This window comes from Polypterus senegalus, chromosome 9 (assembly GCF_016835505.1).
Source record: "Polypterus senegalus isolate Bchr_013 chromosome 9, ASM1683550v1, whole genome shotgun sequence".
Taxonomy (NCBI): domain Eukaryota; kingdom Metazoa; phylum Chordata; class Cladistia; order Polypteriformes; family Polypteridae; genus Polypterus; species Polypterus senegalus.
The window spans coordinates 74,190,001-74,213,320 of record NC_053162.1 but is presented as its reverse complement, the minus strand read 5'-3'; the positions used below and the strand labels follow the sequence as shown (position 1 = coordinate 74,213,320).

Genomic DNA, 23,320 nt, shown 5'->3' with positions numbered 1-23,320 from the left:
GCTGCAGTAAACAGAGAGACGCGCTGGGCGAGCGAGATAAGGAGAGAGAGAGACGCGCTGTAAACAGAGAGACGCGCTGGGCGAGCAAGCAAGATAAGGAGAGAGAGAGAGAGAGACGCGCTTGGCGAGCAAGCAAGATAAGGAGAGAGAGAGGTGCTGGGCAAGCAAGCGAGATAAGGAGAGAGAGAGAGAAGAACCATCAGCTCAGTTGTGATCACATGACACTCAGCAGACAAAGTTTATCCATACTGCTCGTATTGCAAAAGATCACTCGTTTATCAAGTCAAAATTTATTAAAAATTTTTGCTCGTCTTGCAAAACACTCGTAAACCGAGTTACTCTGTGTGTGTGTATGTATATATATATATATATATGTGTGTATGTATGTATGTATGGGGTGTTTTGTGTAGAATTCTGAGGAAAAAAAAAGAATTTAATCCATTTTGGAATAAGGCTGTAAAGTAACAAAATGTGGGAAAAGTGATGCGCTGTGAATTCGTTCCGGATGCAATATATATATGGATATGGATATCTATACTGATATAGACTGGGTAATGTGTTAGGAACGAAAGGATGCCACATCGTTTGATGGAAATGAAAATGATCAACCTACAGAGCCCTAAATTCAAAGACACCCCAAAAATCAGAGTGAAAAAATTATGTTGCAGGCTAGTCCATTTTGCCAAAATTTTATTGCAGCAACTCAAAATTGTACGCAGCACTTTGTATGGCCCCTGTGCTCTTGTATACATGCCTGACAACATCGGTGCATGCTTCTAATGAGATGACATATGGTGTTGTGGGGGATCTCCTCCCCCATCTGGACCAGGGCATCACTGAGCTCCTGGACAGTCTGAGGTGCAACCTGGTGGCATTGGATGGACCAAAACATAATGTCCCAGAGGTGTTCTATTGGATTTAGGTCAGGAAAGTGTGGTGGCCAGTCAGTGGTATCAATTCCTTCATCCTCCAGGAACTGCCTGCATACTCTCACCACATGAGGCCAGGAATTGTCGTGCACCAGGATCCACTGTACCAGCATAGGGTCTGACAATGGTTCCAAGGATTTCATCCTGATACCTAATGGCAGCCAAGGTTCCTTTGTCAAGTCCGTAGCGGTCTGTGTGACCCTCCATGGATATGCCTTCCCAGACAATCATTAACCCACCACCAAACTGCTCATGCTGAATGATTTTACAGGCAGCATAATGTTCTCCATGGCTTCTCCAGACCCTTTCACTTCTGTCACGTGCTCAGGGTGAACCTGCTCTCATCTGTAAAAAGCACAGGGCACCAGTGGTATGGCGAATGCCAATCGAGCTACATGCTGCTGGGCAGTGAGCCCAGGGCCCATTAGAGGACATGGGGCCCTTGTGTCACCCTCATGAAGTCTTTCTGGTTGTTTGGTCAGAGACATTCACACCAGTGGCCTGCTGGAGGTCATTTTGTAGGGCTCTGGCAGTGCTCATCCTGTTCCTCCTCGCCCAAAGGAGCAGATACTGGTCCTGCTGATGGGTTATGGACCTTCTATGGCCCTCTCCAGCTCTCCTAGAGTAACTGCTTGTCTCCTAGAATATCCTCTATGCCCTTGAGACTGTGCAGGGAGACACAGCAAACCTTCTGGCAATGACACGTATTAATGTGCCATCCTGGAGAAGTTGGACTACCTGTGCAACCTCTGTAGGGTCCAGGTATCGCCTCATGCTACCAGTAGTGACACTGACTGTAGCCAAATGCAAAACTAGTGAAGAAACAGTCAGAAAAGATGAGGAGGAAAAAATGTCAGTGGCCTCCACCTGTTAAACCATTCCTGTTTTGGGGTCATCTCATTGTTACCCCTCTAGTGCATCTGTTGTTAATTTCATCAACACCACAGCAGCTGAAACTGATTAACAACCCCCTCTGGTACTTAACTGACCAGATTAATATCCCATAAGTTTCATTAACTTTATGCTATACTCTGATTAAAAAGTGTTCCTTTAATTCTTTTGAGCAGTATATATATATATATATAGTGCATATCTTTTACTTTGGTTAAATTCTAGGATAAAAAGCACACTTGTTTTGTTATATCTGTGTCTTTTGTGAAAGTGTTTATTTGATGTTTAGTCTTAAAGTTTTCACACACTATACACTTCATGTCAGCATTTGGCCAATTAATAGTAGAACATGAAAAACGTTTATGTTCTAGTTATATGTTCAGCATTTCTTGCCTTGCATTTCCTGTCATCCATTTGCATAGATCGTTGTAGACACAGAATGCACCTCAAATGTATGTGTTCCAAATAACATATTATTTACCCTATACAATTCAAGGCACATCACACCCAAATAAACAGACATGAGCTGTGAGAACTTGGTGTACGACTAAAGCTGCGTTGGTGAGGGATGGGATTGCAGGCTGCAAGTGCTGATCAACACGTTTGCCATACAAAAGATGTTGATGAGGAACTGCAAGGGAATTTAAAGTGGCCCAGGATTATGAGTTTTTTCGTAGGTATCAGGGATTCTAGTGTTAACTGTGCCGATGAGCTCCCAAGCACAGCACATCACAATCCAGTTTTGAAATCTTTACAATACTGGGGCATTCTAAATACATTAAAATTATTGCAGTGCATTAATTTGCTATAGAGGAAGCATTTCACATAGAATAGTTCATCACAATCATCATAATAGTATGACAGGTATGTGCTCTGCAACACCACTCCACACACATTGAAACATAAGTACTAATAATCTGACTAAAACTAAATGTATATGTATATCAGCTCAGTTAATTACACTTATTGCATGCTATGTATCTGCTTAATCTGTTGCTGCAAAGGTACTATCAATGAACAAGCAAAATCTGTGTATAGTGGAACCTCGGTTCACGAACGTCCCGGTTCACGTACAACTCGGTTCATGACCAAAAAACTTGCCAAACTTTTGCCTCGGTTCACAACCACACACTCGGTATACGAACAAGCCAGTTTCCCTTGCCTGTCTGAGCTGAGCTGAGGGAGAAAGAGAGAGAGAGAGAGCGCAAGAGCGAGCGAGTGAGCACGTGCCTGCTTTGGGAGAGGATATTGCTGCATGTGTTTGCCTGCCTATCTGTAGGCTGTAGTGCAAGCGAACCACAGGCAGCCTGAGAGAAAAAGAGAGCTGCCATGCTTTTTCATTTAAGCAAAGCCGCTCCTTGTTCATTGTTTTCAATAAGACGTGCACTCTCTTTGTGCTCTACAGTATTTCGTCTGCTTTTGCAATTAACTATGGCTTCTAAGCAAGTGGAGAGTGGTCAGAAGTAAGTTTTGAAGAAAATTGAAATCGAAATTACAAGAGGTGGAAAAACTGTTTACCAGTTTACTCATTTACCAATCTGAGAACCCTCGTGCTTCCAAGCAGCATAATGTAAACAAAGCCAGACTGCCAGTAATGTGGAGGGTCACAAGAACTTTGTTTTTGGAATGGCAGCATGAGGCTTTCACTCCCACCAGCTAAACAGCTAAAAGCACCAGAAAAAACCGAGAAAACACCTGAAGGAAAACACTTCATGCCAGAACTCAACTCATGCAAGGTTAGTTTTCTTGGTGGTTTTTGTATTACGGATTTTTCAAAAGTTAATTTTTTAGTTCATAATGCGATTTGTTGCAATGTTATTTTTCTGTTTTTTCAAATGTTCGCTTTTTTCCTTGTGCTTAAAACTCATTAAAAAAATTGTTTACATGGAGGACTTCATCGTGTGATTTGTTGCAATGTTACTTTTTTGGTTGCTTGTGAGTTGGTTTTTAAATGAAGTTCGGATTTGTGCAATGTTTTTTTCTGCTGTGCTTAAAACTCATTTTAAAAACATTGTTTACAGCGATCAGGCTTTAAGTTTAATAGCGTGATCTCCTGCAATCTTACTTTTTTGTTTGCTTTTGAGTTGGTTTTTGCAAGCGCTTAAAAGTCATTTTTTAAAAAAATGCTGCGTGAGCACGTGCTACAGAGAGATTAGAGAGCTGAAGCAGCAAGCAGAGAGAGAGAGAGAGCACGGGCAGCTGACAGGGAAGGGATGGGGGGGAGGATAGGGGGGTGTGTGTGTGTGCGTGTGCGCGCGCACTCGCGCTACACAGAGAGAGAGCGCGTGAGTCAGCCTGCTCCTGTAGCTGAGGTAGGGAGGGAGGGGCTTTGGTGGTGTGTGTGCTACAGAGAGAGAGAGAGAGTGCGCAAGCGAGCCAGCTCGTGTAACTGATCAGGGAGCCTGGGTGTTTTGTGTCAGTGTTATTCAATGTTTTTACATTAGTTTACTATTACACTGTGGATTCTATGGTGTAATTAACTATATTTGTGCTTAATCTTTACATATTTTTACATATTTACATACAGTTTGTACGGTCTGGAACGGATTAATTGTATTTACATACAATCCTATGGGGGAAACTGCTTCGGTTTACGACCAAAGTTCTGGAACGAATTATGGTCGTGAACTGAGGTTCCACTGTATAAATTAATTATTAAATTCCTACCTTCTTTTTTGTATAAAGGTAAAAAAAAATAAAAAATTCCAGTCTAAACACTCACTGAATCTGAAGTGTGGGGATCAATGTTCTAGCTTGACATATCCTCCATGGCCCTAATTTTCAAACTATTTAGCTGTATCTTTCGGATAACATGTGGCATGTTTTAAGTGCCTTCTCATTGAATTTTGGTGAAAGCTGCTTGCCGATGAATCACAAAGGGGCATCTGAGACTTTAGGTTAGTTATAGACATTGAAATCTAGAGCACAAGTCATAGACCAGTGATGAGGCTTTGGTAAGGGAAAGCTGACTTACAGATGAAATGACCAATGGAATCCATAGAGTCACATGCCAGCAGCAAGGGGTTCTTGCATAGTATAACTAATATTATGATTACACAATGAGGTTTTAAGTAATATGTGATAAATATACAGGGTGCGCACAAAGTCTGTATACCCCTATCTTTTGGAGGATTTTGAAAGCTAAAGGTTAACTCTTAGGAATCCAAAACATCTGTATGGGTCCCTCCATGATCTCTGCACAGCCGAATGCGCCGTCCGGTTCTCCTGCTCATGTTCTGCAACATTTGCAGGGTGACTTTCTGGAACGCTGCGCGAACCGCATGTTTCAGATGATCATGTGTGGTGGGTTATGCTCAATTTCTTTAAAGAAATGTTGATTTTCTTTTCCCCAGAGAAAACACACGTTTCGATTGTGGGAGCTGCGATAAACATAACCTTTTCCTTCTCAGCATTTGTTGGAAATTGGTGCAGCATCAGATAACAAGCTTCCTGACATCTGGCCAAGTCGGCATGTGATAACTCGTTAACGTGCAATGGACGGCAACATTTCATTTGCAAGTCCTGTTTGATGTGTTTTCGCAATGTCGATTCCGCTATTCCCAACTCAGCAGCACGTTTACGAGTGGATTTCATTGGGAATTGTTGGACAGGCTCTGCCACATCTGCACACGTTTCATGCCTTGTGGATGGTCTTCCACTTCGCGGCGCATCTCGGACACTGCCCATTACAAAATCCTTCTTCTCCCACTGCAACAACGTCCTCTTTGTTGGCGATGCCTTCCCAAAACGCACAACAAAGTCATCCATGACATTTTTGATCGATTTCCCAGTAACAGGCCGCTCATCAACCCACACAGTGGCCACCAAGCGCTCTTCGATTGTGAAAACACTTGTCACCCATCTCTTCATCTTGGAACGACCGCCACGTTGTTGCGATTTCTTGAGCGGCAGCAGGTGGCAGCACCAGACGGGATGTCGGAAACACACCTCGAAATACCGGGAAGACTTGGGCTGATGTCCACAGGATCCAAATTGTCATGGTTATTCCTGTAAATGCTCCTAAAGAATGGGGTTATACGTACTTTGTGTGCACTCTGTACCAGTAACTACATGCTGGTATGTATATTATTCACAAACAGTGTTGCAATGGAAATCAAAAATAAAATTACAAAACTTGTTTTGTGATTGTTTTTATTTTACTTATTTTCATTATACGTACACTTGATAAATATTGTATTGTTAACTTTATATTCTGTGCTATATTTTCCAGCCTTCTGAGCTTTACCTTTCAAATAATACTTGATTAGGTTTTTGGAATTTGCAAATTTACATTAAAAAAAATGTCAAACATATTTGTCATTTAAATAGCTATTTTTTTTATTATCCTGCTAAATTTATTGTCAACATGCCTTTAACACAGGCAACAAGCATATAACTGTGTGAAGCACTTTAGCGCTGTTGCCTCATAGTAAGGACACCAGGGTTTGCTTCCTGGGTCCTCTCTGTGTGGAGTTTACATGTTTTCCCTCTGTCTACATGGGTTTCCTCTGGGTGCTCCAGTTTTTTCCCCACATTCCAAAGAAATGCAAGTCAGGAGGGTTGATGACACTAAACTGGCCCTAGTGTGTGAGGTGTGTGTAAGTGTGTTCACCCTGCGATGGACTGGCGCCCTGTACAGGGATTGTTCATGCCCTGTGCTTTCTGGAGTAAAAGCCCAATGACCCTGCTATGAATTCAGGGAGCTTAGAAAATGGTATGGTATTCTTAGACCAAGAGTCACTTGTACCCATTTTTATCTACAGATTTTATTTATTTTTTCTCCAGCCGTCTGGAGTTTTTTTGTTTTTTCTGTCCCCCCTGGCCATTGAACCTTACTCTTATTCGATGTTAATGTTGATTTATTTTTTATAATTATGTCTTTCATTTTTCTATTCTTTAATATGTAAAGCACTTTGAGCTACTGTTTGTATGAAAATGTGCTATATAAATAAATGTTGTTGTTGTTGTTGTACATGTATGTATTCATGCTTCCATTCATTTTCTGAACCTACTTAGATATTATTATGGGATACCAAAGTTCTAGTACTGGACATAGAGGAGTCAGTCTCAACATTCTCTTAGCTTAGACTCAACAATCAGTACAGGTTAGCTTAAAATGGAAGTCATATCTCTATAGTCAGTTTGCTTCAGTGTTTTACACCTTCGAAAAAAATGTTTACTCACTTCATTCCTGATTAATCAGCAGTGTTTCCCTTGAGACTAGGGATATACACTACTTAGTCTTTAACGCACACATCAGTTCATTATCTTTATTCAAGTAAGGATGATCCCTTGTTAGATGTAGGGCTGTCAGTCAATAAGTGAGATTAGAATATTTCACATTTTAAATATGCTGTTCGAATTAATAAAGAATGCAATTAAAATTCTATAAGCTGAGTAAATACATTCCTATTTGTGGTACATTTCATTAAACCATTAAATTTTACAATAAATTACTTATTCAGGACACATGTTTGAACTGTGCAGCCAAGTGAACCTTCTGCTAAAAAATCTAGTAATATTAAGTACACAACAGGAAAAAAAGATTCCTGAAGAGTCTACCAAATTTGTCACATGTCGTCGTAATAGCATACTTTATTTTCATATATCCTTACTTGTAACTTTGTTCATTACTTATTAAGCTCTTTCTTCCATGTAAAACATAGTTAAACCAAACATTCAATTTAAATGTAGACAGTAGTTTTGGCACTGACTGTGAAATTATAGAACCATTGCATTTTGTTATTCAAGAATCAATAAAATGTATTTTGTGTAAATTAAAACAATATTCTTGAACTTTCTTAATCTAATTTAGGTTTATATGGGCTGCAGGAATAGGCTATGGCCCAGCATGACCCTAATTTGCTGAAGTGTTTTTGATAATGTTTCCGCATGAATACAAAAACAAAAAATAAATAAATATAGAATACGGGTACTTTTTCTTAGTGTATTGCAATATGTTAGAGTTAAAAATACTGTTTCCCTCTACAGTATCAGTTATGCAGTGTTTAAATAATTGATGCCTGCCTGTTCTTAATCTGCCCACAGGTAGTGAAGCTGTTGCTAAGATATGGAGGAAATCCTAATCAAAGTAACAGAAAGGGTGAAACACCGTTAAAAGTAGCCAACTCCCCAACAATGGTGAATCTGTTACTTGGAAAAGGTACCTATACCTCAAGTGAAGAGAGTTCTTCAGGTATGTTTTACACTTAATCACTGGTTGTAAAATGAGTTACAGTCAATCATCAACTTTTATGATGGTAATGTTGCTAGAAAATTAAGGCAAAAGTCAAAAATGTGAATGTTAATGGGGTCAGGTTCCCACGACCAGCATAAACCATAATCACTTGCTACAGATTGCTCAAAATACATTTCTCTCCTTATAATTATCAAAAACACTGTTCTGTTATAAATAGTATGCAATTTGCTTAACACAATAACAAGGAAATAACCTATAAAATGCAGTACACAAAATACAATTTGTAACATACAAAAACATTTTTTCTCACTCCTGATTCTCTAGAATTCTGTAACCTTTTGTGTTAACATCTCCAAAAAAAAAAAAATGTTTATTCACTGCATGCAGAACACAGCGAGACTGATGAGGTCTCAACCTCACCTCAGGCACTCCGTCCTGCACACCTGGTGGATGGTATTGAAATTCATAAAGGACACACCAGCTTGAAATAATCCATCATCTTCATATGTGTTTTCTTCCTCTGATTCCTTAACACTAGAATTAACAGAGCCTTCAAAAAAACTCGTAAACCCGGCTCACCTTAAATCCCTTCGCACCTCTCCATAAGTGTCTTTTGTCTTGTAAATATGTTGATAAGCCCAAGCAGCAAGCAGTCTGCTATACCATCCCCCCACCGCCGCAGAATGGACAAAAAGTTCTCCCAGTTCAAGCCCTGATTATCTGGGAGTGAGCTATCTAGAGTTGTATAGGGGAAATAATTTCATGTGTGTTCTGTGTCTACAACAATCTATGTAAACACATCGTTAAAACAGGAACATTTTTCATGTTTTAGTAATAAATGACAAAATGTAAACATGAACTGTATACTGTGTGAAGGCTGATGGCCAAATATCAAATAAACACTTTCACAAAAGGTACAAGTGCAATATGACCGCTTCCATGGTGCAGCGGTAAGAACTACTGAGTTATAATGCCGAGGTCATGAGTTCGAAATCAGCTCCCACTCAAATTTACTATTTTGAGTAGTGAGCTGCACTTATTGTTTATATTATACAATAAAAACATACATTTAATTTGTGTCTGTAACAGCCTGTGTAAATTTATAGTACTTGTAAAAAAAACTTTTATTCTCTCGGTCACGATCACGATACAACTGACACCCGCCGCCCCAGATCTGATGCTGTTAGTTTTTATTTGAAACTGGGAATAACTACAGTTAATAACTACACACACATGTGCACACATATACATACATACATACATACATATATATACACACATATACATACATATACAGTACATACAGTGGTGTGAAAAACTATTTTCCCCCTTCCTGATTTCTTATTCTTTTTCATGTTTGTCACACAAAATGTTTCTGATCATCAAACACATGTAACCATTAGTCAAATATAACACAAGTAAACACAAAATGCAGTTTTTAAATGATGTTTTTTATTATTTAGGGAGAAAAAAAATTCAAACCTACATGGCCCTGTGTGAAAAAGTAATTGCCCCCTGAACCTAATAACTGGTTGGGCCACCCTTAGCAGCAATAACTGCAATCAAGCATTTGTAATAACTTGCAATGAGTCTTTTACAGCGCTCTGGAGGAATTTTGGCCCACTCATCTTTGCAGAATTGTTGTAATTCAGCTTTATTTGAGGGTTTTCTAGCATGAACCGCCTTTTTAAGGTCATGCCATAGCATCTCAATTGGATTCAGGTCAGGACTTTGACTAGGCCACTCCAAAGTCTTCATTTTGTTTTTCTTCAGCCATTCAGAGGTGGATTTGCTGGTGTGTTTTGGGTCATTGTCCCAAGATCGCTTCAGCTTGAGTTGACGAACAGATGGCCGTACATTCTCCTTCAGGATTTTTTGGTAGACAGTAGAATTCATGGTTCCATCTATCACAGCAAGCCTTCCAGGTCCTGAAGCAGCAAAACAACCCCAGACCATCACACCTCCACCACCATATTTTACTGTTGGTATGATGTTCTTTTTCTGAAATGCTGTGTTCCTTTTACGCCAGGTGTAACGGGACATTTGCCTTCCAAAAAGTTCAACTTTTGTCTCATCAGTCCACAAGGTATTTTCCCAAAAGTCTTGGCAATCATTGAGATGTTTCTTAGCAAAATTGAGATGAGCCATAATGTTCTTTTTGCTTAACAGTGGTTTGCGTCTTGGAAATCTGCCATGCAGGCCGTTTTTGCCCAGTCTCTTTCTTATGGTGGAGTCGTGAACACTGACCTTAATTGAGGCAAGTGAGGCCTGCAGTTCTTTAGACGTTGTCCTGGGGTCTTTTGTGACCTCTCGGATGAGTCGTCTCTGCGCTCTTGGGGTAATTTTGGTCGGCCGGCCACTCCTGGGAAGGTTCACCACTGTTCCATGTTTTTGCCATTTGTGGATAATGGCTCTCACTGTGGGTCGCTGGAGTCCCAAAGCTTTAGAAATGGCTTTATAACCGTTGCCAGACTGATAGATCTCAATTACTTCTGTTCTCATTTGTTCCTGAATTTCTTTGGATCTTGGCATGATGTCTAGCTTTTGAGGTGCTTTTGGTCTACTTCTCTGTGTCAGGCAGCTCCTATTTAAGTGATTTCTTGATTGAAACAGGTGTGGCAGTAATCAGGCCTGGGGGGTGGCTACGGAAATTGAACTCAAGTGTGATACACCACAGTTAGGTTATTTTTTAACAAGGGGGCAATTACTTTTTCACACAGGGCCATGTAGGTTTTGATTTTTTTCTCCCTAAATAATAAAAACCATCATTTAAAAACTGCATTTTGTGTTTACTTGTGTTATATTTGACTAATGGTTAAATGTGTTTGATGATCAGAAACATTTTGTGTGACAAACAGGCAAAAGAATAAGAAATTAGGAAGGGGGCAAATAGTTTTTCACACCACTGTATAGATGTGAGTGGTGTTTTGAGACAATGGAACTGGAAAATCTCAGATCTGAGGGATAAAAGCTGACACACAAATGCTGGTGAATCTGCCTTCTTCGTATCTCACCGTCACTTTATTTTTTTTTTTATTCAGGTTTATTGAGTGCTCCTGCTTACGTTGAATTAGTATTCACCTTATGGTCCATGATGTCAAACCCGGACTGATATAAAAACAGAGACATAGGTATGTATGATATTTGGAATAACTCATTTTATGACCTGTATAGTACATTTTGGAAAACATTGTGGCATGGATGCAACACTATTCATATTATTCATATTCATTCAGTCAAACTTGTTATAGCACAAGTAACCAGCCTCCTGTGTGCTCCTGTTCGCACTGAATAAGCTAATGCCTTCAACACAGCACTGGGGGAAAAAAAAGAAGGCAACAAATATATGTGACATTTTGAAGAAATCATTTTATGACCTGAATACTACCAATCAGATAACATTGTCGCACTAATGCAATATTATTTGAAAATGAACAGCATCAGATCGGGTGCAAATTTATGCTACTTGTAAAAGTGAGCTTTTTTCAGTGTTATTATCTCAGTCATGTTCACGCTCCCACTTGATCTGACTATAACTAACCACGCCAGCATAAATTCACACCTCATCTGACGCTGTTCATTTTCAAATAATATTGCATTAGTGCAATGATATTTTCTGATTGCTAATATTCAGGTCATAAAATGATTTCTTTAAAATGTCACATATATTTGTCTCTTTCTTTTTTTCCTGGTGGTGCATTGACATCATGCACCAGAAGGCATGAGCTTATTCTGTGTGAGCAGGAGCACGATGGTGGCTGGTTGCTTGTGCTAGAACAAGCTTGACTTGGCAGCAATCAACGCACATGTACTGTACAAGACGTGCATGGGTCCACTGATAAAAGAAGAGAGTGTTTTTGGCTCATCTTGCAGAGGAACTGTACTGTACAAGGCGTGCATGGGTCCACTGATAAAAGAAGAGTGTTTTTGGCTCACCTTTCAGAGGAACTTCGTCGTCTCTTCTTACAAGAAAAGGTGATGGATAAAGCAAAAGAGGATGCAACATCGACAAGCTTCTGTTCCAAGACCGCCACTTCCCCCAGGAAAGCAAACTCAATCAGTGTCAGGCGCCCCTTCAGTGTAATAGTAACCACAGCATAGAGAGAATTATGTACATTGCAACAGGTACACATGTCGTAAATGTAGGAAGGACAGCCCTTGGGTGTGCGGGAACTGTTAACATTTGAATTTGATGATTGCATATAGCGCGGAACTGACCTCTCTGTAGTATTCTTTCCTCTGCATGTCCTGGATTACAAAAGAAATGCCACCATGCATCAAGGTAAAAAAAAACCACCGTCACTGATTACAACCACAAGAAGGTACGCGAATGAATATGAATAATGTTGCATCAATGCCACTATGTTTTCCAAACTGTACTATACAGGTCGTAAAATAAATTATTCCAAATATCATATATACCTATTTTTTTTGTCAGTGCAGCTTTGACATCATTAGCTATAAGGTGCATACTAATTCAGTGTGAGCAGGAACACTCAATAAAACTGAATAAAAAAATTTCAAGTGACAATGAGATACAAAGAAGGCAGATTCACCAACGTTTGTGTTTCAGCTTTTATCCCTCCAGATCAGAAAACTTCCAGTTCCATTGTCTTAAAACACCACTCACATCTACAGTTTTTCCCAGTTTCGGATAAAAACTAACCGCGTCAGATCTGGGGTGCGGCGGGTGGGTGTTGTATCATGATCCTGACTGAAAGAATAAAAATAAACTAAAAAACTCTTAACTTTTACAAGTACTATAAATTTACACCGGCTGTTACAGACAGATGAAATGTATGTTTTTGTTGTGTAATATTAACTATAAGAGCAGCTCACTACTTAAAATGGTAAATTTGCATGGGAGCTGGTTTCAGACTCATGACCTCTGCATTATAACTCAGCAGTTCTTACTGCTGCACCATGGAAGCTACCGTATTGCACTTGTACCCTTTGTGAAACTGTTTATTTGATATTTGACCATCAGCCTTCACACAGTATACAGTTCATGTCTACATTTTATTTATTACTAAAACATGAAAAACGTTTCTGTTTTAACAACGTGTTTTCATAGATTGTTGGACTCTAGGTAGCTGACTCCCTAATATTCAAGGCTTGAACTGAGAGAACTTCTTTCCCATTCTGCGGTGGGGGAGGGATGGTATAGAAGGCTGTTTGCTGCTTGTGCTTATCGACACATTTACAAGACAAAAGATGTCATTTAAGGTGAGCTGGTTTTACAAGTTTTTTCATAGTTTCTGGTAATTCTAGTGTTAACACTAAAATTACCAGAGCCTACGAAAAAACTTGTAGATCCGTCCCACCTTAAGTCACTTCTCACCTCTCCGTCAGTGTCTTTTGTCCTTTACATGTGTTGATAAGCAGAAAGCAAAAAGCAGTCTGCTATCACATCCCCCACTGGCGCAGAGTTTTCTCAGCTCAAGTCTGTTTGACTCTGACCTGCGTGTCAGTTGCTTGGAGTTGTATAGAGTGAGAAGTCAAGCAAAATCACACCTTTTATAAATACTATATTGTTATTTGGAACACATGCATTTCATGTGTGTTCCGTGTCTACAACAATCTATGTAAACACATCATTAAAAAAAAAAAAAAATGTTTTCCATGTTTTAGTAATAATTGACAAAATGTAGATATGAAGTTTATAATGTGTGAAGCCTGAAGTCCAAATATCAAAGAAACACTTTCACAAAAGGTACAAATATAACAGAACAAGTGCGCTTTTATTCAAAAATATAACTGCAGAAAAAGTAAACACGTGAGGGTGCGACATTGACGCGCATTTACTACAACTGCTTCAGTGGCGCAACTGTTCACTGTTGACTGGTAATCGAAACTTCACGGGTTTGATCCCCGACGAGTTCGTTTTTAGATATGAGCTGCTTTTATTCTTACTATTTTAGAATAAAAACATGCATCTGATTTCAATCTGTAACAGCCGGTAAATGTATGATACTTGTAAAGGTTAGCTTTGTTTTTTTTTTTTAATTCAGTTTCATTCTCTCAGTCGCGTTCACAATCCTACCCTGTTTGCACCCCCCACCCCCCCGATGACACTGCTGTTTTCACATACGCGCTATAGCTCTGCACTCAACTTGTAACTTTACGCTGTAGGAAGTAAGTAAATAAAAATAAATAGTAGGCTTCACACATTATAAACTTTATGTCTACATTTTGTCAGTTATTACTAAAACATGAAAAACGTTTCTTTTTTAAAGATGTGTTTACATAGATTGTTGTAGACACGGAACACACATGAAATGCATGTGTTCCAAATAACGATATAGTATTTATTAAAGGTGTGATTTTGCTTGACTTCTCACTCTATACAACTCCAAGCAACTGACACGCAGGTAAACAGACTTGAGCTGAGAAAACTCAGCACCGGTGGGGGATGTGATAGCAGACTGCTTGCTGCTTTCTGCTTATCAACACATTTAAAGGACAAAAGACGCTGACAGAGAGGTGAGAAGCGATTTAAGGTGGGACGGATCCACAAGTTTATTCGTAGGCTGTGGTAATTCAAGTGTTAAAGATCTCAACATATGGGAGCATAGCAGAGCCAAGTTGATGTTTAACCTTGAGGCTACAATTGATAATTGGATTGGATCAGAGTCTCAAGCCAGCTGGTGGATTTGTTAACACCAAACCCGTGGACGATAGCCATCCTTTCAGTTGTAAGCTCACTGACTTTGTACACTCGAAGTTAGTGCCCAAAGAACTTGAACAATGCTTTAAGGGCATAGTTTGAACACAAAACTTGGATGTTTTATGCAAAATAATGAGTCTATGCCACAAATGCATGGGGAGCTGTTTACAGCTGTAGGGTAAACAAGAGTGATGTAGTGCCTAGAAGGATACTAGCTGCTCCCCAAACTTGCAGGTATCATGCCTCTTTTTTTTTTTTGTTTCCATGTGCATAGATGTGGATCGCACATCTGTGTGAAGTTGCTAACTCAAAGTAATAAAGAGATTACAAATAAAATCATGTGAATTGTTTGCATCACAAAAGTTAAAAATGCAAATGTTGAGGATTGACTGTATTATAGGTTACTATTGGAAAGTTTATTATATTACAGCAATCGCTTCTCTTTAATTTCTACTGTAAAAACAAATTTTTAAATATTTTACATTTAAACATTAAAATAATTTCTGCATTTTCTTAAATTTTATATATAAACAGATATTTAAACTTTTTTTTTATATATATACACACAGAGTCTTCAGAAGAGGAAGATGCACCCTCTTTTGCTCCCTCTAGTTCTGTTGATGGCAATAATACAGACTCTGAATTTGAGAAAATAAAATTGAAAGGGATGAATCAGGATCCCCCAAAATCAACAGCAACACCAGTAAAAGATGAATATGAGTTTGATGAGGATGATGAAGAAGAAAGGATACCACCTGTTGATGATAAGCATCTTCTCAAGAAAGACTTCCGGAAAGATACAACTAGTAAAGCCAACAGCTTCATTTCTATCCAGAAAATGGAAGTAAAAACATACTCCAAAAGCTCACTCACACCAAAGAAGACAGCTAGACGGATCTTATCAGACTCTAACAGTTCAGATGATGATGACAGAACTTTGTGTTTTTCTCCTACATCCTCTGCAAGGCAGCCATCAGTGGCATCTAATTCCAAGAGCCGGGAGTCATCTTTAGTGACTACCAAACAGCGTAAAGAAAAGAGCAAAGTTAAAAAGAAAAGGAAAAAAGAAATAAAAAATAGTGGTACTAGCAACAAAGAAGTGAGATTTGGGAAGCTGAATGATAAATTTTGCACATCTGAATCAGAGAGTGAGGATTTAGAAAGTGAGGATGACAAGGGTTCGGTTCAAAGCTCTGGTTGTGCTAAGGACTCATCTAATTTGAGCATGAAAGAATCATCTATGTTTAGTTCACTTTCTGCTTCTTCTTCTTCTTCCTCTCATGGGAGCCTAGCATCTCAAAAGCATATGCCATCTTTAGCAGAACAACATCCAAAGCAGTGGAGAACTGATGGGTGGAAAACAATCTCCTCCCCTGCGTGGTCAGATGTCAGTTCCCTTTCAGATTCTGTTAGAACTCAACTTACAAGTGAGTCGGATTATTCATCAGAGACCTCAAGTCTTGAGTCAGTTAAACAGGTTAAAAAGAAGCAGGAATTTAAGAAAAAAAATGCATACAATAGCATGTCAGAGCGAAAAAGTTCAACAGAATTTTTTAAGAATTGTAACTCAGAATGTGCCGTCCCCAAAATAGATAAGGAAGGAAAGATAATAAAGAAACATAAAGTAAAACATAAACATAAAAATAAAGAAAAGGTCCCAAGTCTTGTCCTTAACCAGGATATGAAAGAAAAGTTTGTGAAAAGTTTTTCTTTTGATTATGATGACACAAGGCAAAAATCTTTAATTGTTGAGACAGAGACCACCATGGAAAGCAAAATCAAGGGATCAAAGCACGATAAAGAGCATTTTAAAAAAGAAGACAAAACTTTGAAAGCCAAACTGGAGGACAAAGAATGGACTTTATCTAATAAAGATTTAGCTAAATTGGCTAAAGATGATAAATCCTCCAAGAAGCAAAAAGAAACATCAAAGGAAAGACCTTCTAAAGAGGAAAGAGAGAAGGGCTTTAGAGTAGATAAAGATAAAAACAATAAGGATAAAGAAAAGCCTAAAGAGGAGAATAAAAAAATGTATAAAGAGGATAAGAAAAAGAAATTAAAAGACAAGTTTTCCAAAACAGAAAAGAAAACTGAACAAAAAGATGAAAAGTATTTCAAATCTGAAAAAGAAAGAACATCAAAAGATGAGAAAGAAAAAAACAAAAAGGATAAGGGTTTTAAAGAAGAGCCTGATTATGATGATTATGACATTAAAGACAATTATTTGGAAAATGAAGACACCAAACTAAGTTCATCCGATGATCCTCAAGATCAATGGCTTTCTGATCTGTCTTCGAGCTCTTCTCACTATGAGGATGATAGCTGGGATACCCCAGTAAAGGACTATAAAACTAACAGCGCAGTCAAGCTCATTCTGAAAGATGAAAGTAAAGATAGAAAAAAAGAAAAAGTAAAAGATAAAAAGGATCATGGGGACAAACGAAATGAAAAGGAGGCTATTAAAAAGAAAGATAAGGAGCTCTTAGAAAAAAGTGTGGAAAAAAAGAAAGACTCAACAGATAAGCAGAGGTTAAGCTCCACTTACCCTCCAAATGAGAAGAAGAGAAAGGATTCTTCAGAGAGCATTAAAGACAAGAAGGAAAAGGATCAAATTGATAATAGCAGGGAAAGAAAAGACTCTCATGAATTCCCAAAAGAGAAAAAAGACTCTAAAATAAAACAGGACGAGTCTCAGAAAGATGACATTGGGAGTGAAGGTTTCTTCAAAGACAAACCAGAAAATGATTTTTTAGGCAAATTGTTTGACTCTAGAGAGAGGCACCACTCTGGAAAAGACAAGAAATTAGAAGCGCTTGAGAAAGAAAAAAGGGAAAAATTAAAAATGGACAAGCACAAAGAAAAGCCTAAAGAGAAGGCTTTTTTAGAATTTGAAAAAGACAAAGTAGAAAAATTTGGTTTTGAAAAACTAACAAAGGAAAAAGATGTTGATAGAGGTTCAAAAGACAAAAAGGATACGTTTAAAGAAAAACACAAGGACTGTCATTTGAAGGACAGAAAGACCTCTTTGGACCAAAACAAAGACAAAAAAGAAAAATCTTCACAAGACAAACATGCAGACAGAGAAAAAGACATTATAGATAAAAGATCTGAATTATCAAACTGGTATAAAATTGATGATCTCTTTACAGATGAAAGTGAAGGTGAGGAAGAAGAGTATAATGTTGGGATTTTAAAATTTAATGACTCAATAGGTTCTGACCCAAGGACAGAGAATGTTTCAGATAGAGATGAAGCTGAAATATTCCAGACGGACAAACATAGAAAATATTCATTAGATGGTAAGCAACATTCATCTGAAAAAGTGAAAGAAAAACGAAAAGACAAAGTATCTTTTGATAATGTAAAGGAGAAAAGGGTGATTTTGGAAAAGCACAAAGAGAAAAAGGATAAAGATAGTGAAGGCAAACATAAAGAGCGTAAAGAAAGGATGTCAACAGATTCCAATCAAGAGAAAAAAAATAAGCCAAAATTTGTAGAGAAGAGACATCCAGGTGAAGAAAAGTCAAAAAACAAGCACAAAGATAAACAAGAGAAGGATCATATAAAAGACAGGAAAATCCCTAAAGGATCTATGGAAACAGAAAAGTCTCCACTTGAGAAGCTGGAAGAAGAAGCACTAAATGACTATAAAGATGATTCTAATGACAAAATCAGTGAAATATCCTCTGACAGTTTCACAGAACGAGGCCATGAACAGGTACTCAGCAGTTTATATGATTCATCCAGCATCAGTCTTTCTGATCTCTCTGAGGAGAAAAGAGACATGTTACCCATTTCATTCCTTCAGGATAAGCTTAAGGAGAAGGAAAGACACAGACATTCATCTTCCTCTTCCAAAAAAAGTCATGATAAAGACAAGGACAAAATAAAGAAAGAAAAAGTGGAAAAACGAGAAAAATCAGATGAAATAAGAGATCTGTATGGAAGGAGAGAGAGTCTGCCCTTTGAGAAAGAGCCCATGCCTTTGGAAGCTGATACTTACAATTTACCTTATGGAGGCAAAGCAGAACCAGAAGATGACGTGGATAAAGCTATAGAGTTTGATAAAGAAATGTTTAAAAAGTCTGATAAAGAAAAGAATTCAGGTTATACAGGTCCTAGTGAAAAAAATAAAGAGAAAAAAAAGAAAGACAAACATAAGGACAAAGTAAAAGAAGAGAAATATAAACATACAGATAATTTTGGATCATCCAAACACTTAAAAGAGGATCAGAAACAAGGACTAAAAGATGTTCCACTGGGCAGCTGCTTAAAGGACAAGAGTAAAGATGAGATACCCAAATATGATTCAAAACTTAAGGAGCGGAGTAAAGAAAACATGGAAAAAGAAAGCAAAGTGGATTCAATAAAGGCAAAAGTTAAAGAAGATAATGACAAAGTTCCTCAGGCCCGAGAAGTACCTAAAAAAGAAAATCGGCCAAGAGAAAAACTTTTGGTTGACGGTGATCTTATGATGACCAGTTTTGAAAGAATGCTAAGTCAGAAAGACCAGGAAATTGAGGAAAAACATAAACGACATAAAGAAAGGATGAAGCAAATAGAAAAAATGAGGCATAGGTCAGGTGATCCTAAACTAAAGGACAAAACAAAAAGTGAAGACTTGCGTAAGAGAAGTCTTGATTTGAGTTCCAAAAAATCCAGTTCAATAGAAACGGTGCTTAGAGAAAAGAAACCTAAAGAACTAGGACTTCCAACACAGATGATGTCCCCAGAAAGGAAGTCACTGCCATATAGCCAAGATTCAAAGGACTGGGTGGCAGGCCCTTCAGTGAAAGAGAATCTACCAGCTTCTCCAAGGTCTGATCAAAACCGGCCCACAGGAGTTCCAACTCCAGCATCTGTAATTTCCTGCCCTAGCTTTGAAGAAGTGATGCAAACACCACGTACACCTTCATGTAGTGCTGAGGACTATGCTGATCTCATGTTTGATGGCATTGATTCGCAGAACTCAACTGCAATGACTTTATCAATGAATGCATGCTCTCCATCATTTTTTGATAGATACTCTAATGTCTCCAGCAATCTTCAAGAAGTTCCTTCAGTAACACCTACTAAAAACCTTCCAACACCAAACCTTTATCGATCAGTTTCTGTTGATTTTAGAAGAGCTTCTGAAGAGGAATTTAAAATTGATCCTGATAAATTGTTGCGACAGCAAAGTGTGCCAGCCTCGGCAGAATTTGACAATCCAGTTCCACAGCTTCCAGAAGAGAAAATTTCCTCTTCAGTGGCTCCTTCATCCTTGGACAAATTTGACTGCCTATCTCCACCTTGTTTTTCTCCAAATTATGAAATGGTTTCTCCAAAGCTTGAACCTGTTCAGCCTATACTTGATGGTGCCTTAAATGCCAATACAAGTCCAGATATAGAAAGTTTGTCTGAAAATGCACTTAATACTTACCTAACAAAACCATCAAGTCCTTTATCTAGACAAGAAGCTCATGAACCTGGCCTTAGTATAGTATCCCCTCTTACCCCAGTTCCTACTATTGTTGCATCTTTAGATGATGAACTCTCTGAGCATCAGCAACAGTTGGCAGCATCAGGTGAATCTGTTGTATTAAATTCAGATGACGTCAACAGTAGCAACTTCTTAACAACTGTTGCAGAAGAAGAAAACGAAGAAAAGGAAAATAAAGAACCTCAAGTGGAGGAGGATGATGAGGAAGAAGAAGTTGTTGATGTAAACCCTGTTTTTACCACCTGCATATCAGAATCTATTAAAAATGAATCACCATGCAGAAGAAATGCTGACATTCCATTGTCTCAGTCTCTTCCTCCTCCACCTCAAGAGCATTTAGTTGAAAGTTGTTCAAATAACTCTGTCAACTGGACAATTGGATCAGAATTACTGTTAAAATCACCTCATAGGACATTTATTGAGCCATCTCCCTCTGCTAAAATTAACTCTTTCTCTTCACTCTCAGATGATAGTATGCAGCATCATCTTCCAGCAGCTTTACCTGACAGTCGGTCTACCTCTGCATCATATCCTGTCTCTCCTGTGTCCTATCCTACACCAGTTGCTGAATCTCATCTTGAAGGACTTAAAGTTGTCCTTCAAGAAGCCGATGATCATTTGCAGTCACCAGAAACTACTGCTTTAGCTGATGCAAGTTTTATTCCTTCTCCAAGCAGGCTGGATTCCTTCTTTACTGACTGTAAAGAAGATGGTGAGAGGGCACATGATGCTGTTTGCTTACCATCAGACCCCCAGTCTGGGAATCTATCTACTACTTTTATGGAAGAAAGTCCTATGGTGTCTACGGAGAACCAAGTAGATCCAGTTGTGTGGACAGATCCCTTTTCAAATACAGTTGATGATCTTGATCTTGGACCATTCTCACTTCCAGAGTTGCCACTGCAAGATAAGGAAATTCAGGAACCAGATATTGTAGATTCTGAGCTACCAGAATTCAAGCTTCTTCCTCATTCACAGTGTTCTCACATAGCCCATGAAGATGAAGATAATTCAGATCTGATGGAAATTCGATTATCTGATACATGTGAAAACCCATCTTCTTTAACAATTGCTCCACTCCTTGATCCAGTACCGCAAGTACCACTGTCTCAAGAGTGCGAAACCAAGTTGCTGGAGGCAGAGCCTGACAAAGTCACAGTAGAAAATTGTTCTGATGTTAATGTTCCTCTAATAGATTCATCTTTAAAAATGAAAGGAAATGAAGATGAAGGAGTGGTACATAAAGTTCAAACTGAAAATATTAGAACTAATACTCAAGAAGAAAGTATCATTTCAGCTCATTCAGAAGAGAAATCTTTAATAGTGACATCTCCTTCATGCTGTGATCCTGAAAGTAATCCATCTTTAATTAATACAGAAACTCACAATACAACTTCACTTGATGTAGTTCAAACAAACATTGGCCAGCCTGATATAATGCAACAGAGCCCTGTCAAGGTTACAGATATTAATGAGCATCTAATAAAGACCACAATGCCTACTATTACAGAAACACCCAAACCATCAAAAGTGGAAGAGATTCCACAGAGAATGACTAGAAACCGTGCTCAGATGCTAGCCAACCAGAGCAAGCAAAACAGCAGTTCCCCCTTGGTTACTTCTGCTGCTCAGGTTAATGCTGCTTCTGATAAGGAGAAGGAATTGGTCATGAATACCAACTCATCTTCCTGTACGCTTTCCTCTAATATATTACCACCTGGAAAGACCAAAGGACGAACAGTAGAAGAGGAAGACTCTCAGACACAGCATCCACGTAAAAGAAAGTTTCCCAAGTCAAACCAGCAACAGCAAGTCCAGAGCCATTTGGTTAACACCACTATGCAGCAAACTCGTGAAATGATCCAGCAAACACTGGCAGCCATTGTTAACGCAATTAAGTTGGATGATATTGAGCCCTATCACAGCGACCGTTCAAACCCCTACTTTGAGTATCTTCAGATCCGCAAGAAGATAGAGGAGAAAAGAAAGATACTTTGCTACATAACTCCACAGGCACCGCAGTGTTATGCTGAATATGTCACTTATACGGGATCTTACTTATTGGATGGGAAACCTCTCAGCAAGCTCCATATTCCAGTGGTGTGTTCTATTTATTAATCATTAATTTTCATTGCAAAGCATTTTAACACCTCGTCAGAGGCTTAAGCTGAGTTTAAAAGTTACACTGTGGAAACATATTTAAAACCCATTTATTATACATTTTTGCAGTTACTACATTAAGAGTACTGTAAATACTTTAGTAGACATAACGCTTCAAAAAAAGAGACGTGTGATATTGTTTCAGGGAAATTATTTTTACTGGTTGTTTTTATAAATGTGTATGATTTCTGTCATAAATTTTCATTAATTTTTACCAGCCTTGAATTCTGTTTTCACCTAGTTATATTTAAAAGTGAATGCAAAGGCTGTAGTAATTTAACATTAATTATACTTGTGAAATATTTTGCATGTCTTTTGAACTGAACAGGAAAGGTATGACATTGGAAGTGAAACGTACAATATATTTGTAAAGGTAATTTTGTTAGCATTTGCAGCAGTGATAACCCAAGTCATTAAGCCTTTTACACTTATTCTCTTGTAACATTCACTAAGCTCCTCTATGGCACTTTTAATTTTAAAGCAATTGTCTTGCTTATGTGTCCACTATTCTCTAGCTGAGTTGTTAGTCTCATTACTGGCATAGCACATTCTGCAGACGTAGTTGTAAAGATTGAAGAACAGGTGAGAGTTAAGTGGGGTCCACAGTTTCAGAGAGTACTTTGCAACCTTGCAGTCTTAGTGGGTGAGATGCTATGACATAGAAGGGGAATGGTCAACAATTCTCCTCTGTGCTTCTCCCTAACTGATTGCTACAAACAGCAACGCAAATAACTGTAATATGTATGTGGGACTTTTTAGGCATATCATCAGTTTGGACTACAGCTTTAACATCATCAAAATTGTGCATATTATCTTGCTCGCTGTAGCTTCAAGCTTGAATTTCTTTGGTGTTGGAGAAGCACTGCTTTCATTGTTTTCAACTATTTTTTGTGCTCTGGGTCACAGTGATGTATCTATATTACCCCTTTTATGAACTTCATTTTAAAAGTTTCCCATTCTTAATTTATTAGTTCAAAAACATTGGATTCAGT

The 23,320-nt window shown here is 38.4% G+C and overlaps 1 protein-coding gene across 3 annotated transcripts in view; it reads left to right on the top strand.

Moving 5' to 3' along the window:
* Window positions 1–23,320, top strand: part of ankrd11 (ankyrin repeat domain 11) — a 402,782-nt gene that overhangs the window by 363,349 nt on the left and 16,113 nt on the right. For all 3 annotated transcript variants that reach the window (XM_039763291.1, XM_039763292.1, XM_039763294.1), the window contains 2 exons: window positions 7,869–8,016; window positions 15,256–22,268. In XM_039763291.1, coding sequence (XP_039619225.1) covers window positions 7,869–8,016; window positions 15,256–22,268 — 7,161 coding nt within the window. The remainder of the gene's footprint in view (window positions 1–7,868; window positions 8,017–15,255; window positions 22,269–23,320) is intronic.